Here is a 20,892-nt window from a genome sequence, read left to right on the forward strand (position 1 = left end):
CGTCACCTCATGAGGTGACAATGCTCTGGGCACAGGAGAGGTCAAGCAGCGCTCCTCAGGCCACAGAGCTGGGACTCGAACACGGCGTCTGCCACCACGCACCCCGTCCCCAGGCACCCAGAGACCCGCCTGAGCTGACACGTGGAAACCTCTCGAAGTGTCTGCCCATTGGCAGCATTAAGAGGGCAGCTTCGGGCTCTCGCCTCGCTGGCTGGGGGCAGGAAGCTCAGGGCTGCGGGCGGCTCCTCCACCAAGAGCTGCAAGTCCCGGGCAGGTCCCCTGTGCCCGGGGGGAGTGACAAGGCTGGCGTGGAGGTGCAGGTCCCCCTGCTCGGCGTCCTGACCCCCCTCTGCCTCCGTGCAGACCCGTCCACTGCGGAGACCAAGTGCGGACAATGCCTGCCGCCCCGAGGAGGAGTGCACCTTCCTCAACGGGCACCTGGGGCTGTGCCTGCAGACGGGACCGCAACAGCTCCGGTGAGGCGCGCAGGGGCCAGGCCAAGGGGGGTGGGGGGGCCCACCTGAGGCAGGTCCAAGGGGCAGGGAGGCTTCGGAGGGTGAGGACAGGGGGTGCACCCATCCATGGGGATGAAGCCACGGCCAGGGAGCCGGCGTTCTCAGAGCGGGGGGGAGGCAGGGTGGGTGGGCAGGGTTGCAACACCTCCAGGCCTCGGGAAGCAGCCCTGCATGAGCGAGCTTGACCCACGGGGACAAAGGTGCTGAGGACGACAGGTGTGGGAGCTGCACCGAAATTTCTAGAGTCCACACACGAGGGACATGGGCAGACTCCTGTGCCGGGGCTTCCCACGGAGTAGCTCTGGGCCTGGGACTAGTCCCCTCCCCTCTCTGAGCCCTCAGGCCGCATCTGTGAAGATGGGCAGCTGTGAGTAAAACACTCCAGACACAGCAGAAGCAGAGGGCGCAGGGGAAGGATGCCGCAGACAAGCCTTAATCTCCTGAAAGAAATTGACCAGGGCCTCTGGCCTGCCCTCCACACAGCATGCCTGTCCCTAGGAAGAGAGTGTTCTAGCAGCAGGACAGAGGGAGCAGAGCGCATGGGAAAGCTGGCTGAGTGCGGAGGAGGAGGGGGAGGAGGAGGGGAAGAGAAGGAGGAGGGAAGGGAGGAGGAGGAGGAGGAGGAGGGAAGGGAGGAGAAGGGGAGGGAGGAGGAGGGAAAGGAGGAGGGGGAGGAGGAGGAGGAGGAGGGGAGGAAGAGGAGGAGGGAAGGGAGGAGAAGGGGAGGGAGGAGGAGGAGGAGGAGGAGGAGGGGAAGAGAAGGAGAAGGGAAGGGAGGAGGAGGAGGAGGAGGGAGGGAAGGGAGGAGGAGGAGGAGGAGGAGGAAGGAGGAGAAGGGGAGGAAGGAGGAGGGAAAGGAGGAGGAGGAGGGGGAGAGGAGGGAGGGGAGGAGGGGGGAAGAGAAGGAGGAGGGAAGGGAGGAGGAGGAGGAGGAGGAGGGGAGGAAGAGGAGGAGGGAAGGGAGGAGAAGGGGAGGAGGAGGAGGGAAAGGAGGAGGAGGAGGGAAGGGAGGAGGAAGGGGAGAAGGAGGGGGAGAAGGGGAAGGAGGAGGAGGGAAGGGTGGAGGAGGAGGGAAGGGAGGGAGGAAGGGGGAGAAGGAGGGGGAGAAGGGAAGGAGGAGGAGGGAAGGGAGGAGGAGGAGGGAAGGGAGGAGGAAGGGGAGGAGGAGGGGGAGAAGGGGAAGGAGGAGGAGGGAAGGGAGGAGGAGGAGGGAAGGGAGGAGGAAGGGGAGAAGGAGGGGGGAGAAGGGGAAGGAGGAGGAGGGAAGGGAGGAGGAGGAGGGAAGGGAGGAGGAAGGGGAGGAGGAGGGGGGAGAAGGGGAAGGAGGAGGAGGGGAAGGAGAGAGGAGGAGGGGAGGGAGGAGGAGGGGGAGGAGGGGGAGGAGGAAGAGGAGGGTGTGCCTGGCAGGCCTGCGTGGGGGATGGGGGCAGGGAGAGGAGAGAACAGCCCTGGTTGCCTTGGAGATGCTTTCTGCTCAGATGAGACCCTAGATGGTCCGAGTGGTTTCCGGGTTTGGATCCTCAGCATCCGATGAGGGGCTTGTGGACAACCCTCCTGTGCCTGGATGGTGCGCTTTCTGGTGGTGAACAGAGGGCCCTTCAGGTCTTCACCAGCGGTTACTCAGGGAAATTCCATCGTCTCCACACACAGTCCCTCATTGATCTGACTTTGCTTCTTGCCCGTCCTCCCCACTCCCTTCCCCCATCTCCCCCAGCTCCCCTCCCCCATCTCCCCCACTCCCTTCCCCCATCTCCCCCAGCTCCCCCTCCCCCATCTCCCCCAGCTCCCCTCCCCCATCTCCCCCACTCCCTTCCCCCATCCCCCCAGCTCCCCTCCCCCATCTTCCCCAGCTCTCCTCCCCATCTCCCCCACTCCCTTCCCCCATCTCCCCCAGCTCCCCTCCCCCATCTCCCCCACTTCCCTTCCCCCCCATCCCCCAGCTCCCCTCCCCCATCTTCCCCAGCTCTCCTCCCCCATCTCCCCCACTCCCTTCCCCCATCTCCCCCAGCTCCCCTCCCCCATCTCCCCAGCTCCCCTCCCCCATCTCCCCTACTCCCTTCCCCCCATCCCCCAGCTCCCCTCCCCCATCTCCCCCAGCTCTCCTCCCCATATCCCCCACTCCCTTCCCCCATCTCTCCCAGCTCCCCTCCCCCAGCCTCTCCCAGCTCCCCTCCCCATCTCCCCCAGCTCACCCCCATTCTAAGTTCCTATATTTCTGAACTCTGTGTCCTCTAAGACACCATCTGCTCTCCTGTGGCCACACTTTAACTCTGCTGTTCCTTTAAGCTGCAATGCCTTCACCTGCTTCGTTCACTTACAAACCCCAGCCTCAGTGCCTCCTTCTCTGACTGACCTGAATTCAGAGACTGGCCTGTGTGCCTGCTGCACCTGACACACACCTGTTTGCACTTTCGCACGCTTCCGTGATAAGCAGCTGGCGTGTTGGTTTCACAGAAGACCAATGAGTCCTCATGGCCTGGGGCCCATGTTTTCTTTACGTTTGTACTGAGTGTGCCCAGCACATGGGGAAGGTGGTTAGTACATGTATGTGAATCTGTGTGTGCATAAGTACCATAGAAATTGCATTTCTCTTAATTTACTCTCTCGTCCTCTACCAGAATGTTAGCCCTTTCAGGCTCTGAATTTTGTGTTTTGATAAGCATTGCATCCCGTGCCTGGAGCAAAACATGACAGATAGCAGGGTCTCGAGAAGTATTTTGCTGAATATGTTGGGTGAATGAAGGGAGGCAGTGGCTCTGACCAGGTCAGGGGGCCTCGCAAAGCCAGAGGATGGGCGTAGTGTGTGTCTGGCTTTGACTCTAGTCTGGGGGACAGGACAGTCCTGCTTCGCAGGAGCACCTCATGCCCTCGGTGCGTGGACACGGCACCTCGCCACCCCCTGAATGTAGGATGCTGGGCCATCTCCCACCAGGGCTTCTTTCCCAGCCTTGCCTACCGAGCCTGGCGAATCCCAGCTGGCCTGGCCCTCCTAGTCTACCTACCCTCCTGGCGGGCACAGGGCTTTTCCCCAGGCGGGGGAACGTGGGCTGTGCCCGCTGCTTCCCAGACCCCTGTCCACGCCACATGTCCCTCTCTGCTTCCCAGATATCCACAGCTTGCAGCCTCATCTGGACTGTGGGGCCAGGGACATCAAGGTGTTGCTGGACCGGTGTCAGCTGGAAGGCCTGGGTTTTGGGGATGAGGTCACTGCCTACCTGCTAGACCACAACTGCAGCAGCATCACCCCACAGAGAAGAGGGGAAACTGGGTCTCCGTGGTCAGCCCTGCCCAGGCCAACGCCTGCGGGAACATCTGGAGGTGATGGCTCCTGGGGAACCTCCCGGAGGGGGCGGCTGGCACCACTGCTGCCAGCTGCCGGGGACACATGAGAAGCTGTGAGACCTGGGCAGGCTACGGTAGCCCCCTCTGGGTTTCAGGGTGTGTGAGATCATACATGTTGGTCCAGGTAAAGAGCGTCGAACAGGCCTGAGGCTTGAGCTCCGTAACTGCAAACAAGGCTGTGCTTGTTGTAAGGGGGGTGACCTGGAGGGGAGAGGAGCCAGGAGGTGGCTGCTGACTCCCAGCCAGTACATTTGCTCTGGGCCCTCATGGCCCTGCCTGTTCCAGGGCTGGTGCCCGGGGAGGAGGCCCCATGCTGCCTTGAGATCAGATCTCGGGGGCAGCAAGTGAAAGCCCTGCCCTGTGGAGCCAGACAGACTGAGTCGGACCTACCTACAGGTGCCCATACACATGCATGTGTTGTTCTTATGCCAAAGAGAAATGAAACCCATGCCATCTACAAAAACACCCTCTCCTTGGTCGATGAGCTAATCATCAGAGACACCAAACTCAACATCAACTTCCAATGCGCCTACCCGCTGGACATGAGAGTCAGTCTGCAGACGGCCCTGCAGCCCATCGTAAGGTGCGGCCCTGACCTCCCCTCCTGGGGGCCCTGACCTTTCCCCTCCCCAGAGCCCTGACCTCCCCTCTTGGGGGCTCTGACCTCTCCCCTCCCCGGGGGCCCTGACCTCCCCTCCTGGGGGCCCTGACCTTCCCTCCTGGGGGCACTGACCTCCCCTCCCCGGGACCCTGAGGTGGTCACTCTCACTCCTTCTGGAGCATCCATTCTTCCCATCGTTCATTCTACAAAGTTTGTTGATCATATATTAATGATCAATGCACAGGCAGACACAGAATACTTTGTGGATATTAAAGATTATTATTATGAAACAATGTAGCAGCATGAACCATGTTAATTAGATAGCTAAGGAATAAAAACATGTGGCAATTTTATTTCTCCTGAGGAAGGAAGGCATGAGACACCACAATGACAAGTGAGATAGTGCAGTGCAGGAGGACACGGGCTGTGGGTCAGGAAGGGAGGGCCCAGGACCTACCGGTGGGGGCGATGGAGGGAGCGGCGGGCTTCCCGCCTGCGGTGGATCAGCTTTGATTTGATGAACATTCAGCAGAAATAGGCCCAATAGTCATCTGGGAGGGACTGCACCCAGCAGGGCTCTGTCTGTGCCCCAGGGGGAGCTCCTCCGCACCTCAGACTCATGGGGGGCTTCCTGGGGTGTCAGCAATCCCTCAGTGGCTCCTGGCTCACAGGCTGCAGGATTAAGAGGATCACACACTTTTCCAGTTTCATGGTTCTTTGACTGTATTGTGTTGGGGCCCAAGGTTCATAAAAATTAAAACCATTCATCTTATTAAAATTGCCGTATTACCGAGGATTGTGGGGTGGGTGGGAGAGATATGGCTAAACATGGTGACCCCCAGACCTGGTCCCAAACCCTGCTCTGCGGGGGGCAGACGGAGGGGTGAGGGGTGAGGGAGGGAGGCTGGGGGAAGCTGAGACAGGCCGATCTGTCTGTCAGGTTCAGAGCCTAGACAGGGGTCCTCAAACTCTTTAAACAGGGGGCCAGTTCACTGTCCCTCAGACCGTTGGAGGGCCGGACTATAGTTTAAAAAATAACTATGAACAAATTCCTATGCACACTGCACATATCTTATTTTGAAGTAAAAAAACAAAAAGGGAACAAATACAATATTTGTATTTGCATGTGGCCCGCGGGCCGTAGTTTGAGAACCCCTGGCCTAGAAGATAGTGAACTCTGGTTTAAAGGAACGATCGACTAGTGTTTGCGGGGACCGACGATGTGCTTTTGCCTCCGTAACCTCACGCAGAAGTGGGGCCGGATCGATTTTGTTCTTCTGGGTCTAACCCTAACGCCTCCACCCTGTGGGCCCTGGTCTAGCTCCGTGAACATCAGCCTGGCTGGCGAGGGAGAGTTCACGGTCACGATGGCCCTCTTCCAAGACCCGAACTACACGCTGCCTTACGAGGGGGCGTCGGCCGCACTGCCCGTGGAGTCCGTGCTGTACGTGGGCGCCCTCCTGGAGAGAGGGGACACCGCCCAGTTCAAGCTGCTGCTGAGGCACTGCTATGCCACCCCCACGGCGGACAGGGCTGACCCCGTGAAGTATTTCATCATCAGAAACAGGTACCAGACGCCTCTGGGGCTCGATTTGGCCTAAATGAAGTTTTGGGGGAAATGATCACCCGGCCCTGCCGGGCAGTTGTGTGATGTGCTTATCTCTCCTGGAAAATAACTGGATGGTACATTTCAGGACCATGCCCTTTGACCCAGGAATACCCTCCTGAAACGGTAGCCTAAAGCGTTAATGCAAAGTACTGGCAGGGCAAGAAAGGCCCATTGTTTTTCACCTCTTCGTCACTTTGGCCGTAGGGTCATTGCTCAAAACGGGGCTCCGTTAGTAACGACAGCCTGTTACACAGACGTTAACACTGACGAATACACGTGAAAACAGCATACGATGCGAGGGGACACAACATTATTGACCACCGCCAACTGCAAGAACAAAGGGAAGATTCAAACAGCAATGATACCAGCTGCTGGGCACCGGGCGTGTCTGTGCCGCTGTGCAGAGCCGAGCTGCATCATCTCACAGATGCTCACTTCACGGGGGGGGGGGGGGTGCACCCCAGACAAGATCAGGTCCCCCAGATCAGACAGGCGGGCCTGGGGCTCGTGAGGGGAGCAAGGACCTGCTTGTGATCAGGCAGCTGGAAGCCGGTCGGGCTGGAATTTGTTGCTCAGGGACCACGCCCAGAAAACGGGGTTCGGGGCCATGCACAGCATCTCAGGACCTGAGGAGCAGAGCCGCTGGTTGGTGGAGGGAGCTGGGGCTGTGCCCCTCTCGGGTGCTGTTTGCACGCTGGGCACAGATGGAAGGGGCAGCCCAGGGCCTCAGGCCCGCTGAGCTGCTCCGAGTGAGACCCTCGCTGTCACCCGCAGCTGCCCGAATCAGCTGGACTCCACCATCTCCGTGGAGGAGAACGGGGTGTCCGCCCAAGGCCGCTTCTCGGTCCAGATGTTCATGTTCTCGGGGAACTACGACCAAGTCTTCCTGCACTGCGAGGTGCGCCTGTGCCACTCCCTGCGTGAGCAGTGCCAGCCGGTGAGCGTCTCCTTGGATGGACTATTGGAGTCTGGCCTGGGGCCTGGTAGGCCCCCATGTGCATTTATTGGAATATAAATAGATGGAAAGAAGAAAAGGGAGGAAAGGAGGGAGGGAGGGAGGGAGGGAGAGAGGGAGGGAGAAGAAAGCTGGGGGATGAAGAGATGGATGATTGGTGGAGCATGGGAGGGAGGGAGGAAAAGAGGAAAGGAAGAAGGATGAACGGATGGTTTTAAGCCTCCAAAGCACCAGGTATAAGCGATTCTCGTGTCCCCAGAGGAAGACCCTGTGCACAGGTCTTCTTGGCGAGAGATGTGTTTAGGTGATTCTAATGACAGGTGCCGTTTCAGCGCTCACTCTGTGCCTAAACCTTCCTGTGCCTTGTCTAATGTAATCCTCACAACAACCATGTCAGTAGATTTTATTGACCCCATTGTACAGATGAGGAAACTGAGGCTCAGAGAAGTTCCTTACCAAAGCCACACAGCTCCATCAGAGCTAAGGTGTGACTCCAGGCCCCATGGTGGCCTCTGCCTGCTGACGTTTGGCCTTCACCGAGTGTGGACTGTGTGTCTGCATGTTGTGGCCACACCACATTTTAGCCTGTCGTGCCGGGAAGGCACTCTTTAATCTGGTAGAGAGGAGCGGTCATTGTCCCCAGTTGGTCAGCTAAGAGGGCGGAGAGGCAATTCCAGCCCAGGCTTGCTGGACTCGGCAGCCAGCATGCTCTCATCCTTTGCACTTTGATGACATGAGAACTCTCCATCCCCACAGTTTTGCTCAAGAAGCCAACTCCGTAGTGAAGCAGTGGCCATCGACCCAGACCTGGTTCTAGATTTGGGACCCATCACTCGGAAGGGTAAGTGGCCACGTCCTGGTGACAAACCTGTGGCCCAGGGCTGACCAGCAGCCTCAGGGGCCTGGAGTCTCCAACCTCACGAGGCAGAGCCCCGCCCAGGCGTCTGCCTTCCGTGCGGTGCTCTGGGTGGTACTGACAGCGTGTGCCACTGCGGGCCCCTGTGCGCTGGAGGCCAGGCTAAGCCGTGTCCACTGATTCACTTAACCTTGGCCATGTCCATTTTATAGGTGAGAAACCAGAGCTCAGAGAGACTAAGTGACTCACCAGACTCCCAGCTTGTGAGCGGCTGGAGCTAGACTTGAACCCGGGTTGATTCCAAAGCGTGTGTCCTGCTTATCGCTCCTGCCAGGGCCCACAGCCCAGTCCCTTGGGGTGAAGGTTAAGTCCCACCCCAGCTTTGTTTGCTGGTGAATGACTTTCTCATAATCCAGTTACTGTATTGGGGTGTGATGTGGGGATGCTTTCTGTGGCTCCTCGCATGTGAGAGAGAGAGAGAGAGAGAGAGAGAGAGAGAGAGAGCCATGTGAAAGAAAAACATTGGCCTGTTGCCTCCCAAACTCACCCCAATCGGGTATTGAACCCCACAACCTAGGTATGTGCCCTGGCCAGGAGTCAAACCCTGGTCGGGTGCATTGTTTTTTGTCCTAAAGAAATGAGGACACAGTGACATTATCGTAGTAACAACAACAACAGTAGCAGCACTGTGGGCCCTGACAGAACACACTACAGCACACGGAGCGCTCACAGCAGCACAGGGAGCGAGCGTTATCGCCTCCCCTTCTCCACGGGCGGCCACGGAGGTGGCTTGCAGGGAGGCTCTGCCCAGGGTTGTCCCCCCCTCACTGAGCCCTCCCCCCACTGGAAGCCCCCGGTGGTGTCGCAGTGGCTGGGGGAGGCGGGGCTGGGGGTTGGTGGCGGTAGGGACTCTCATTTGGACTCAGACAGACTGGGGTTAGAATCCCAGCTCTGCTGCTTACCAGCAAGGACAACGTGGCATGTCTGTGGACATCACTGAGCCTTAGTCTTCTCATCTGTCAAATGGGGATGAGAATGCGCAGGTGGATTAGGGTCCCAATGCATGAAATGTGCTTAGAAAGTTCCCTGCCAAATACCAGAAGCCTCTACACCACGGTGGCCAGGCCCAGGGGGACCGGGCGCAACCCCGGCCATAGTGCAGCCGCTGCAGCGAGACTCCGGAGCCCTCACTTCTGCTTTTGTCACCAGGTGCCCCCTCTCCTGGTGTCATGAACGGGACCCCCGGCCCTGCAGGTACCTCATTTCTTCTGCCTTTCCCACCTCCCTCCCCACATTCTCTCCTCCCTTCTCAATTCGGGCACCATCCAGCCCCACGGTGGACACTGAAGCCAGTCAGCTGCCAGATGGACTGGAAATGCCCACTGTCTCACAGGGGAGCCGCTCCTTTAGACACAGATCTATTTTGAGTGCCCATCATGTGCAGACATCGCTCTAGGCACTGAAGGTGCCAGAATGAGCTACAGGGCCCGGGCTGCCCTGAGTGTGGGAACAGACAACAGGAGAGTGACAGGTGCGGCCCAGCTTCGTGTCCCAGGCAGCGGGAGAGTGCAGGAGAGCCACACGGGAGGGTGGGAGGGCCAGGCCTCCACAGGGCATTGATGACGGCTACCCACATCCTGTTACATTCCACCTGCAAAGGAGGCTGGGAAAGTGCCCGTGTGCCAGGGAGGAGCCTGAGAAAGGGTTTGGGGGTAGATGGCTGTGCCCCGAGGCAGGCCCTGTGCTGCCTCCCAGCGCTTGCCCAGGCTGCACCTCAGGGGCTCCGCCTGTGACCCGGGCAGCAGAGGGCAGCAGCTCCCCTGACCCTCCTCCTCCTTCCAGGGCTCCTGGGGGCTGGGCCTGGGCTGCTCCTGCCCGTCCTCCTGGCCTGGCTCTTCTGAGCTCCGGGCACTGGGCCGTCCGGCGACGCCTCCAGTCAGCCTCCGGCTCCTCGAACCTCCCGATTCAGACGTCCAGTGTCAGCGGACTGCAGGCTGGGCCGGTGGGGCAAGGATGGGCGTCCCCTGGTCTGGCTCCCGGGCCCTTGTACCCCTTTCTCATGGTGCAGGCTGTCAGCCGCCTGTGCTGGCTTTCTCACCCTTAATAGTTTCTTGAAAACAAACCTGCTAGGCCTCTGTGGCTCTAGCCTTTCCCCGCAGTGCAGCGTGCCTTTGTGGTCCAGGGACCAGAGAAGAGGGGCCGTGGCACAGGGGTGGGGGTGGGAGGGGGCGAGCTCCTAACAGAGGCCCCTCCCGTGCTGGTGATTGAACAAACTGGCCTTGCTTTCACAGCATCCTCTGGCGCATCTCCATCCAGGGCCCTCAGTCACATGGGAACATGGGTAAAGGGGCCACCCTCAGAGGCCCAGCCCCAGGAGAGATGGTCACACTGCTCCCCTGTCCCCATGGCACTGCTGACCTGCTTGGATGTGCCTGGAGCTGCACAGACTCCTGCCCTGGGCTGGTGCTGGGGGGACTGCTTGATGGGGTGTAGAAACCTGTCGGCCAGAGCACAGCCCAGCTGCACGCAGTGGTGCCCCCCCACGCCCCCAATTCCAGAAGAGGATGATGCATCATTCCACCAGGCAGATGTAGCCACAGAGCTGGAGAGGGTGAAGGCCCTCTGCATGAGCCCTCACAGCCCTGGCAGTGCACCCCTTGCCCACATTGGCCTCAGGGAAATGACCAGGTCAGGGCCAGCCCAGGGCTGGGGCTGGGTAAGGGCAGGGATTGTCCACTTGGCACCTGTGCAGAAACGGGTGGTTTCAGGAAACAGATCCCACCCAATGAACTCAGGCGGAGGTGAGGAAAGATAAGGTTGCAGGAGCTCTGGGCCAGGACAGACAGAAGGTCCCTGGGACAGATGGCCCCGGGAGAGACGGCCCCAAGACAGATAGCACCTGGGAAAGATGGATCCTGGGACAGATGACCCCTGAGATAAGACAAGGATGCAGGAGTTCCGGACCAGGACAGGCAGACGGCCCCGGAAACAGATGGCCCTGGGACAGATGGCCCCTGGGACAGACGGCCCCTGGGACACACGACTCCAGGACAGATGGCCCCTGGGATAACACAAGAATGGAGGAGCTCTGGGCCGGGACAGACAGACGGCTCCTGGGCAAGACAGTCTCTGGGACAGACGCCCTCAGAACAGATGGACCCAGGGACAGACACCTCCAGGACAGATGGTCCCCGAGACAGACAGCTCCTGAGACTGATGGCCCCTGGGACAGACACTCCTGGGACAGAAGGCCCACTGGCACCCAGGCTCCCCCCAAAAACCCATTGGTGTGTCTCTCCATCTGCCAAGTCCTGAAACCACAGACCTTCACATCTGCTTATCTGTGTCCCCTGTCCTGCCCTCTCTGAGAGGAGAATTTCCTGTTTATTTGTCATCACATGATAAGCACAGCTTTGAGGGTTCACACTGCTCTCTCACTCAGGGGCCATGGGACTGATGGCGTTGTGCTATTCCACCTCCAATGGCACTGAGTGGTCGGACTCGTGCCTGAGCCCAGGTTTCCCTGGTCCCATCTCTGAGGCACGTGCGTGGGCTCATCTCCCTCAGCACAGCCGGGTGGGCCTGAGGGCAGGCCCAAAGGCCACTAGGATGGTGGCTTCCTTCAGACGGAGAGTTTCAAGGAGGAGGTGCCTCCCAGTTCCCCTGCTTCAGGATTCGGACCTGCTGCATCCCAGGGGCCATGCACAAGGAGGGGCTGAGGGAGAGACCAGGAGTCCTCACATGTCCCTTCTCCAGGCTCGGGCGGGGCTAGACCACGGTCCTCAAACATACATAGTGAAACTCGTTCTTTAAATACAGTTCTACCTAAATATCCATTAGGTTGAGATTAAAAGCAAATAGAATCTTGCTGATGTCTATGGCCCCCTCCTCCCTAGTCCTCAGAGGAGCTCCATGATAACACGGTTTACCTGGGCAGAGGGCGGGACTCCCTGAGATATATGGCCTCAAGGTCTCTTCCAGCACAACGTACTTGGGATTCTACCTAAATAGAGCCTATCATCTATCTATCATCTATCTCTTATCTATCTATCTATCTATCTATCTATCTATCTATCTATCTATCTATCATCTATCTATTATCTATCTATCTACCATCTATCTATTATCTACCATCATCTATCATCATCTAACTATATCTACTTATCTATAATCTATATATCTATCATTAATCTCTCTATCATCTACCTCCTATCTTGTCTTTCTCTTTCTCCATCTAGCTGGCTAGTTTCAGGTTTTTGTTTTTTGCTGATACGTGTGCTCCATGACTGACAATCTCAGAACATCCAGTCTATTTTATTCTTTTGATCAACATTAACCTGCTGGGAAACGTGCCATGTCCCAGGCCCCAGGCCTGGGTAAATGATGAAACACAGTCCCTGTGCTGAGAGGTTCGAATCTGGTGGCACATGAACACACAGAGAGACTCCCAGGTACAGCACAGTCAGGCACACATGCTCACTGACACTCAGATGTAGGGCTCACACCAGACGGAGAGACAGGCTCTAACGGCTGTGCACATCCACCTCGTGAGCCCAGAGACCCATCTCTACACAGCTCCTCACCTGGGCCCGCTAGCCCAGTCACTTTCATTTGCATTGCCAAGGCCATGAATAATTTAGTAACAGCAAACATGTTTTTAAGCATGTCCTGTGCACCAGGCATTATTCAAGTGTATTATGGGCATTATAGCATCCAACTCACATTAGCTATTTAAGGCAGGTACTATCATTATTCCTGGTTTAGAAATGAGTAAAACTAAGGTGTAAAGAAGTTAATTACTCACCCAGGCCTGTCACTGTTAAATGCTGGATTCAGGGCTTGAAGCCAGGTAGCCTGAATTTGGAGCATATGCTTTTAACTAGATGCTGTATTCTGCCTGTCTATACACAACACACACACACACACTCAGACACTCATATTCACATATGTACCACCACACATACACACACCCAGGAGCATGCAGGTACATGGGAACATACACATATGCACTGACACATGTGGACAGACAACATATTTGCAACACAGAGGCCCTCACACATACACAGGTATTGACATTCATGGATAACACAGATGATAACATATACATGCCCACTTATGCATACTAGTATACACCTTAGTACAGAAAAAAAAACCCATAGAGACACTTATAGCCTATGCCACACACACACACACACACACACACACACACACACGGATACATAGCCATATGCATACATGCCTGCAAGACACAGGACCTGGATCCCATTTCCCCAGGCCAGGCCTCCAGCCATGCCTCCTCCCCCATTAGCTGTCCTCTCCATCTCCCATTCCCCCCAGCTGGGCACTGGGACAAGAAGTATAAACCAGGGGACACAGTGGAAACGGGCCTGGACCCAGACTCTGGAAGTTCTGGAGTAGAAGAATGATGGAGACATGAGAAACAACCTGATCCCATTCAGGAAAACTAGCGTCTGTGCTGAGAGACCATCTAGAATGAGCCTGTGGGGGTTTCAGAGAGGGTAGGCAGCCTGCTTAGCAGCTGCTGGGAAAGCGGGCATGAAAGTGAAGCTGGTAAGGCTGATACAGACGCCGAAGCAGGAGCAAAGGAGAGAACTCAGCCCAGCTGGAAAAGAGGGAAGGGTTCCGTCCCGGGAGCTTCATCCCTTCCTTTTCCAGATGGAAACTGAGATTCCAAAAAGAGAAGTGTCATGGCCGTTCATAGTTCTCTAAGGGATGCTATAAGATGTGTTTTACCAGCTGGCATGAGGAGGCAGGGAGAAAGGCGATCCCCTGAAAGCTGGTCACCTGAAGGAAATGTGGAATGAGAACCCAAAAAATAAATGCCAGCCAATCTAACTCATTTCATAATCTCGCCTCATCTGCTCCTTCTAACCCAGCGGTTCTCAACCTGTGGGTCGTGACTTCTTTGGCGGTCGAACGACACTTTCACAGGGGTCGCCTAAGACCATCCTGCTTATCAGATATTTACATTATGATTCTTAACAGTAGCAACATTACAGTTATGAAGTAGCAACGAAAATAATTTTATGGTTGGGTCACAACATGAGGAACTGTATTTAAAGGGCCAGAAGGTTGAGGACCACTGTTCTAACCTCTTTCTCACAGGAAGGGCTAGAAATCATGCTATACCCTCCTCATCACCATACATTCTCCTGTAAAAACTCCAGGAAATGCTTCCACTCCATTTGGCTCCATTGACAAGCTGTCATCTCTTACCTGGACCCACAACAGCTTTCCAACTGGCCTTTCTCCAGGCTCCCCCTCCCCATCAGTCCCCTACTGTGCAGCTGGTGAGCACTTGAAGCAAATTCACTTCTCTCTTTACATCCCTTCAGCAGCTCCTTCTGTGGGGCGAGGTTGCCTGCCAGCTAACGGACAGTGTCCTCCACTGTCTGAGCCCCACCTGCTTCTCCCGCCTGCATCTCATACTTATCCCCTTTGTAATATTGGGCCTCCATCCTTGCATACAGCTAAAAAGTAATTCAGAGCCAGGAATTCTGGCACAAGGAGTTTATTTATTTATTTTATTTTTTATTTATTTATTTTAAAAAATATTTATTGTTGAGAGTATTACAGAGGTTTCCATTTTCCCCCCATTACCCCCTCCACCTGGTTCATGTCCCATCCCAGGCCTTCACTACCTTATTGTTTGTGTCCATAAGTAATGCATATATCCATATACATAAAAGCCTAATATGCAAAGTGTCCCCTTGGGAGTTTGACTGACCAGGAGTTCAATCACTTGCTATAATGTGCGTTGACCACCAGGGGGCAGCGCGGAACAAAGGGAGGCCCTATCCTGCAGCCACTAGGGACCCTACCTGTGCAAGAATTTCATGCACTGGGCCTCTAGTATGCATATAAGATCTTTGGTTAACCTCTCCCCCTGCCCTTTCCCTCTGAGATTCATCAGTCTGTTCCAAGTCTCCATGCCTCCGATTTCTTATTGATTTCTCCTCCTCCTCCTTCTCCTTCTCCTTCTTCCTCTTCTTAAAGAACATCCTTCAACATTTCATGTAATACTGGTTTGGTGGTGGTAAACTCCTTTAACATTTTGTTGTCTATGAAGCTCTTTATCTGACCTTCAATTCTAAATGATAGGTTTGCTGGGTAGAGTAATCTTGGTTATAGGTCCTTGCTTTTAATCACTTTGAATATTCCTTGCCATTCCTTTCTGGCCTGCAAAGTTCCTGTTGAGTAATCAGCTGACAGTCGTATGGGTGCTCCCTTGAAGGTAACTAACTGCTTTTCTCTTGCTGATTTTAAGATTCTCTCTTTGTCTTTAGCCCTTGGCATTTTAATTATGACGTGTCTTGGTGTGGTCCTCTTTGGGTTCCTCTTGTTCGGGACTCTCATTTTGCTTTCTGGACTTGTAAGTCTATTTCTTTCACCAGGTAGGGGAAGTTTTCTTATTATTTCTTCCTATAGGTTTTCAATATCTCACTCACTCTCTTCTTCTGGCACCCCCATGATGCAAATGTTGGTACCTTTGATATTGTCCTAGAGACTCCTTACACTAGCTTCATTTTTTTAAATTCTTTTTCCTTTTGCTCTTCTGATTGGGTGTGTTTTGCTTCTTCATATTTCAAATCATTGATTTGATTCTCAGAATCCTCCACTGTTGAATCCCTGTAAATTATTCTTTATTTCAGTTAGTGGTTGCTTAATTTTTGACTGATCCTTTTCATGTCGTTGACATTCTCACTAAGATCCTAAAGTCTGTCTCACTAAGTCCCTTGACACTCTCATTAATTTCCTTAAAGCTCTCATTAAGTCCCTTGAAGCTCTCATTAAGATCCTTGAGTAACCTTATAACCATGGTTTTGAATTCTGTATCCAATAGTTTGCTTGCTTCAATTTCTTTCATTTGTAACATGTTTCTTTGTCTCCATACTTTGGCACCTTCCCTGTGTTTGATTCTATGTATTGAGTAGAGCTGCTGTGTCTCCTAAAATTGGTAGAGTGGCCTTGGATAGTAGTGTCCTGTAGGGCCCAGTGGTACAGCCTCCCCAGTCATCTGAGCTGGTCACTCTAGGTGCACCCCTGTGTGCACAGTCTTGTTGTAGTTGAGCCTTGATTGCTGTTGGCATCACTTGGAGGAATTGACCTCCAGGCCAATTGGCTCTGTGGACCAGCAGTGTCTACAATGGAAGAGCTGCTATGTAGGAGACACCCTTATGGAGCAAAACTTGCTTCAGTGGGACTTTGGTGCTCACTGAGTCTACCCCTTGAGTGTGTTGCTTAAGGGTGTATAGAGTTGTAATCTGTTATGATCTGAAGCTCTCTACAGGGTACACTGGCTCTGGAACTTCCTGGGAGGTGCAAAATCAGGCACTGCCTGGGGCCACCTGGCAGGAGCTACAGAGAGATCTGCAGATGGCTGTTATTTGTATTTAGCTAGAAAGTGCTTAGGCAAAGCCCAACTGTGACGCAAGACAGGCTGGTGCTAGTGCCTGGTCTTGGGCCTCTTATTGATAGGTATGGGGCATGCTGATTCCAGCTGCTGCTTGTTTAAGAGATTTTAGCAAAGTGTGAAGCCTGAACCAGGACAGGCCATTCATATGGAAAAGCAGCTGCAAACAGTTTGGGTAGGGCTGCAAATTGGATGGGAAAGGGTCTCAGGGAATCACCAGGGTGGAGCAAGCAGTGTGGGCCATGCTATTGAAACTCAGTTATGGCTGCCAGTCATCTCTGTGACAGTGGAGGTCCTAGCACAGGAACAATGATCCCTGTGAGCAACCCCATCTGGGAGAAAGCACCCCTGAGTTCTTGCCCTAATATCAGACAGTCCAATTCCTCTCTGTATGTCCTGGATTCCTCCAAAGCTGCTGCTCAACACTGGAGCTCAGAAGAAGCAAGGCCGTGTAGTTCATGTGTGGGCCCTTTAAGAGGAACACTTGGGACTCCAGCAGCCTACGTGTCACTCAGCTACAATCTCTTTTATAGCCCAAAATTATGGGGACTTCTCTTCCCAGCTCTGGATCATGGTGGGACCCCTTACTTCTCACAGGAGGCCTTGGAAATATCTCTCCCATGTGTGTTGGACCAATCCATTTCATGCCTCTTCCCTACTACCAGTCTCAATGTGCTTTCTTCTTCACTTCTCTAGTTGTAGGACTTCCATTCAGCCAGGTTTTAGGTGGTTCTGAATGGTGGTTGTTCTGTATTTTAGTTGTAATTTTGATGTGGTTATGGGAGGTGGTGGGTACCACATTTACCTACACCACCATCATGGTTCTCTCAGTGAATATCCACAAGGAATTTATTTAGAAAGTCACAGAGGTAAGATAAGTGAACTGTGAATGAAAGGGGTTCAGGAAACAAGTTACAGAGGCAAAAGAAGAGCCCTTAGAGCTTAGGAGACAAAAGCAAATGTGATATGCCTGAGGGAAGTAGAGGGGGAAGGGCATGGGCATGCTCAAGACAGAGGGAGAGAGGGAGGGAGAGAGAGAGGAAGAGTGAGTGAGAGAAGAGAGAGAGAGAGAGAGAGAGAGAGAGAGTGCATGTGCGCTGGTTCCTTCCTCTTAAGGGCTTTTAGAGGAAAGGAGTTTAGGGAAGGTCTCCAGGGAGGATCTCAATAGAATATTCATCAGCTTTCCAGGTGTGTCCTTCCAGGATTCCTGTCTCTATTGATTGCTTGGTGCTGGGACAGGAGGTCCTTAGTCATTGCAGTTGGTCCTGAGGTCAGCCATGGCATCACTTTATCTGGTTTTGCTGTGCCTAAATATCATCTCTAGTTCCACCAAAATTATTTGATGAGGGCCAGAACCTCATTGTCCTGAGTATTTAATGCTTAAGAGAGTGGTGTACAAGGGCTTGTATGGGAGTTGTATGAGGCTATTCTCTGCCGCCCTTGTTCCTCCTGTAAGGGAGTCTACGACTTGACTAATGACATGCTAGTGGAGGGAAGGCCAGGGGGTCTAAAGCACATGACTAGTCATATGAAAAGTCAAAGGGTCTAAACCGCAAGACTAGTGACATGTAGGGGAGAAAAGGTCACTCTGGGGGTAAGGTCTTACCCTATAATACTTGTTTTCCCAATTTTGTCCATTGCTAGGCACCTGGGACTTTCTTCCCTGGTGACATTTCATACCTGGCCTAGCATTCCTGCTTTGCTCATGACAGTGTAACTTCCTACTCTATCAATACCTCACATTCTTTCTGCTCTGAATTTCCCATAATCCCCTGCCTTGTTTTATTTCACCTTGCACTGCATTTGCATGTGCTGTCCTTGCCAACAGGAGAGCTGATAGAAACACCTTCCCAGCTTCTGGCAGAACCCAACCAGTGGGCATGAGGCCCAACCACTAGACTACTAGGGGGTCCACCCTGCTGAACTCTGGACTTTGCCATGGCCAGGTGGGGACAGCAGAGAACCTCCTGGGGGGCCCGGGACTGACACACCAAGTGGCCATCGGAGCAGAATCCAATAAGCTCCACAAACAGCATATCCAAAGTGATCGCAGCAGCCACAAAACTGCTGAAGAAAAGCCCCCATTTTCTTTTCTAATCTTTCCTTTATTCTTTTCTTCTCTTTTTTCTTTCATATCTCTTATATCTCTCTTTCTTTTTCTTATTCTATTTTCCTCTTTTCTTATTATTTTTTTCCGTTTTCTTTTCTTGTTCTTTATTTTTATTGAATTATTTATTTACTTACATTTTTCTTTTCTTTTTTTTGTTTTTTTTCCCTTTTATATTTCTTTATATTCTCTTCCTCCTTTCTTTCATGTTTTATTTTCCATTTCATTTTTTCTCTAATTCTTTTTATCTCTTGACTTTTATTATTCTTTTTTCTTATTCTTTTTGTTGTTATTGTTGGTTTTTTCCTTGTGTGTTTTTTTTTTTGCGGGGGGTGGAGGGGTTATATTGTTTTGTTTTGTCTTGTCTTGTTTTTTTCTTTCAGTACCTATGTAACAGTTTTCATGATGTGGTTGGGGTTGATCCTCACAGTCAGCCAGCCTGAGGGTTGAGCCCATCTATGAGCAGAACAAGATCAACCAAGACCCAATTACAACAGGAGGGCCCACATAACCCACATAAAGGACATTCTTAGAACACCAGCTCAGGAGCTCAAGGAGATGGAACCACTGAGTTTCACAGGATACCTACTACAGAAGGCCATCTCGCCAAGACTGGGAGTCATAGCAGTTCTATTTAATACATAGAAACAAACACAAAGAGACAGCAAAAATGGGGAGACAACAGGTCCCAAATGAAAGAACAGGAGGAATCTCCAGAAAAAAAGCTAAATGAAATGAAGGCAAAACAAATTATAATATAGAATTCAAAGTAATGGTTATATTGACTATCAACAGCACAAAAAAGGACATAAAACCATAAAAACAACCACTCAGAAATGAAGAATAACATATCTGAAATACACTGGAAGGGTGGTGTGGCTCAGTTGGTTGAGCTCCCATGCACCAAAGGGTTGTGGGTTTGATCCCCCATTGGGGTATGTACAGGAGGTAGTCCATTGATGTTTCCTTCTCACATTGATGTTTCTCTCTCTCCCTCACCTTTCCTCTCTCTCTAAAAAAATCAATAGATACATATTTAGAGAAATTAGTACACTGGAAAGAATAAACAATAGGGTGGATGAACAGAGGATTTGCCAGAGACCAATACCAGCATGACAGCAAGGCTGCATTGGGAATGGCTGATGGCATTTCCCCAAACCTGAATAAGATACATTAAATTGATTTCTTGGCTGCCAGACAGCTAAAGGGCATCTTAATCTACATGTTATTGCCTCCTACTGGCCAAACACCTGAACAGCCATAGGCTAATTCCCCTATTCTGACAATGGACTCTGTACTGAAACCCTGACCCTTTGAAGTGCATATCTCCATTTCGCCTCAGGACAAGTTGTGTTAATAAAAAGCATGGGGTCCTGGGATGAGGGGAGCTTGGACCTTAGGCCCTAGACCTAAGAACTTAAAACTTAGATCTTAGCTCTTTCAGCTAGGCTCCTCTGACCCCCAATGCCTTTCAAAATTATCTTTTGTCTCTGGACTCCTATTTAATCTATGCACAGCCTTCTCCAGATTTTCTGAACCCTTCTTGATGCTGGGACAAGAACCCCAGAAAGGATTGAATCAATGAATTAGAAGACAAGGTAGAAAAAATTAATCAGAGCAGGAAAAAGAAAAAAAAGAATTAAAATCATGAGGATAGTTTAAGGGAACTTTGGGACAACATGGCTCATCACAACATCTGTATCATATGGTTACCAGAAGAAGAAGAAAGTGAACAAGGACTAGAGAACCTGTTTGAAAACTTCTCTAACCTGGTAAAAGAAAATGTCACACAAATTCAGAAAGAACAGAGAATCCCAATCAAGATGAACCCAAAGAGATCTATACCAAAGCATATCATAATTAAAATGGCAAAGGTTAAAGACAAGAAGAATCGTAAAGGCAGCAAGAGAGAGACAGTCCATTACCTACAAGAGAGCTCCCATAAGGCTGTCAGCTGATTTCTCAACAGAAACACTTCAGGCCAGAAAGGAATGGCATGAACTATTCATAGCAATGAAAAGCAAGGACCTGAAGCCAAGACTACTCTATCCAGCAAGGGTGTCATTTAAAATTGAAGGTGAAATAAAGAGCTTCCCAGACCAAAAAAAAAAAAAAAAAAGGCCAAAGGAGTACATTACCACCAAACCAGCATTGCAAAAAACTTTAAAGGTACTACTATAAGAAGAAGAAGAAATATATATAGAAAAGAATATAGGCATAAAGAATAAAATGGCAATAAATAAACACCTATCAATATTAACTTTAAGTGTAAATGCATTAAATGCTCCAATCAAAAGACCCAGGGAGCTGAATGGATAAGAAAACATAATATATATATATATATATATATATATATATATATATATATATATATATATATACTGTCTGCAAGGGACCCACCTCAGAACAAAATGTTCACATAGGCTAAAAGTGAAGAGATGGAAAAAATATTCCATTTGAAATAAAACATAAG

At 52.2% G+C, this 20,892-nt stretch overlaps 1 protein-coding gene across 1 annotated transcript in view; it reads left to right on the plus strand.

The window, feature by feature from the left end:
• Positions 1 to 10,036, plus strand: part of LOC139008364 (pancreatic secretory granule membrane major glycoprotein GP2-like) — a 13,328-nt gene extending 3,292 nt beyond the window's left edge. The window contains 11 exon segments of the mRNA XM_070411681.1: positions 364 to 389; positions 391 to 432; positions 434 to 476; positions 3,621 to 3,755; positions 3,758 to 3,833; positions 4,294 to 4,440; positions 5,780 to 6,025; positions 6,842 to 7,004; positions 7,779 to 7,863; positions 9,088 to 9,132; positions 9,721 to 10,036. Coding sequence (XP_070267782.1) covers positions 364 to 389; positions 391 to 432; positions 434 to 476; positions 3,621 to 3,755; positions 3,758 to 3,833; positions 4,294 to 4,440; positions 5,780 to 6,025; positions 6,842 to 7,004; positions 7,779 to 7,863; positions 9,088 to 9,132; positions 9,721 to 9,779 — 1,067 coding nt within the window. The 3' untranslated portion in view covers positions 9,780 to 10,036.
• The last annotated feature ends 10,856 nt before the right edge of the window (positions 10,037 to 20,892 follow it).

Source organism: Myotis yumanensis, unplaced genomic scaffold, assembly GCF_028538775.1.
Source record: "Myotis yumanensis isolate MYYU_CA2020_CCGP unplaced genomic scaffold, mMyoYum1.0.hap1 SCAF_4, whole genome shotgun sequence".
Lineage (NCBI taxonomy): Eukaryota > Metazoa > Chordata > Mammalia > Chiroptera > Vespertilionidae > Myotis > Myotis yumanensis.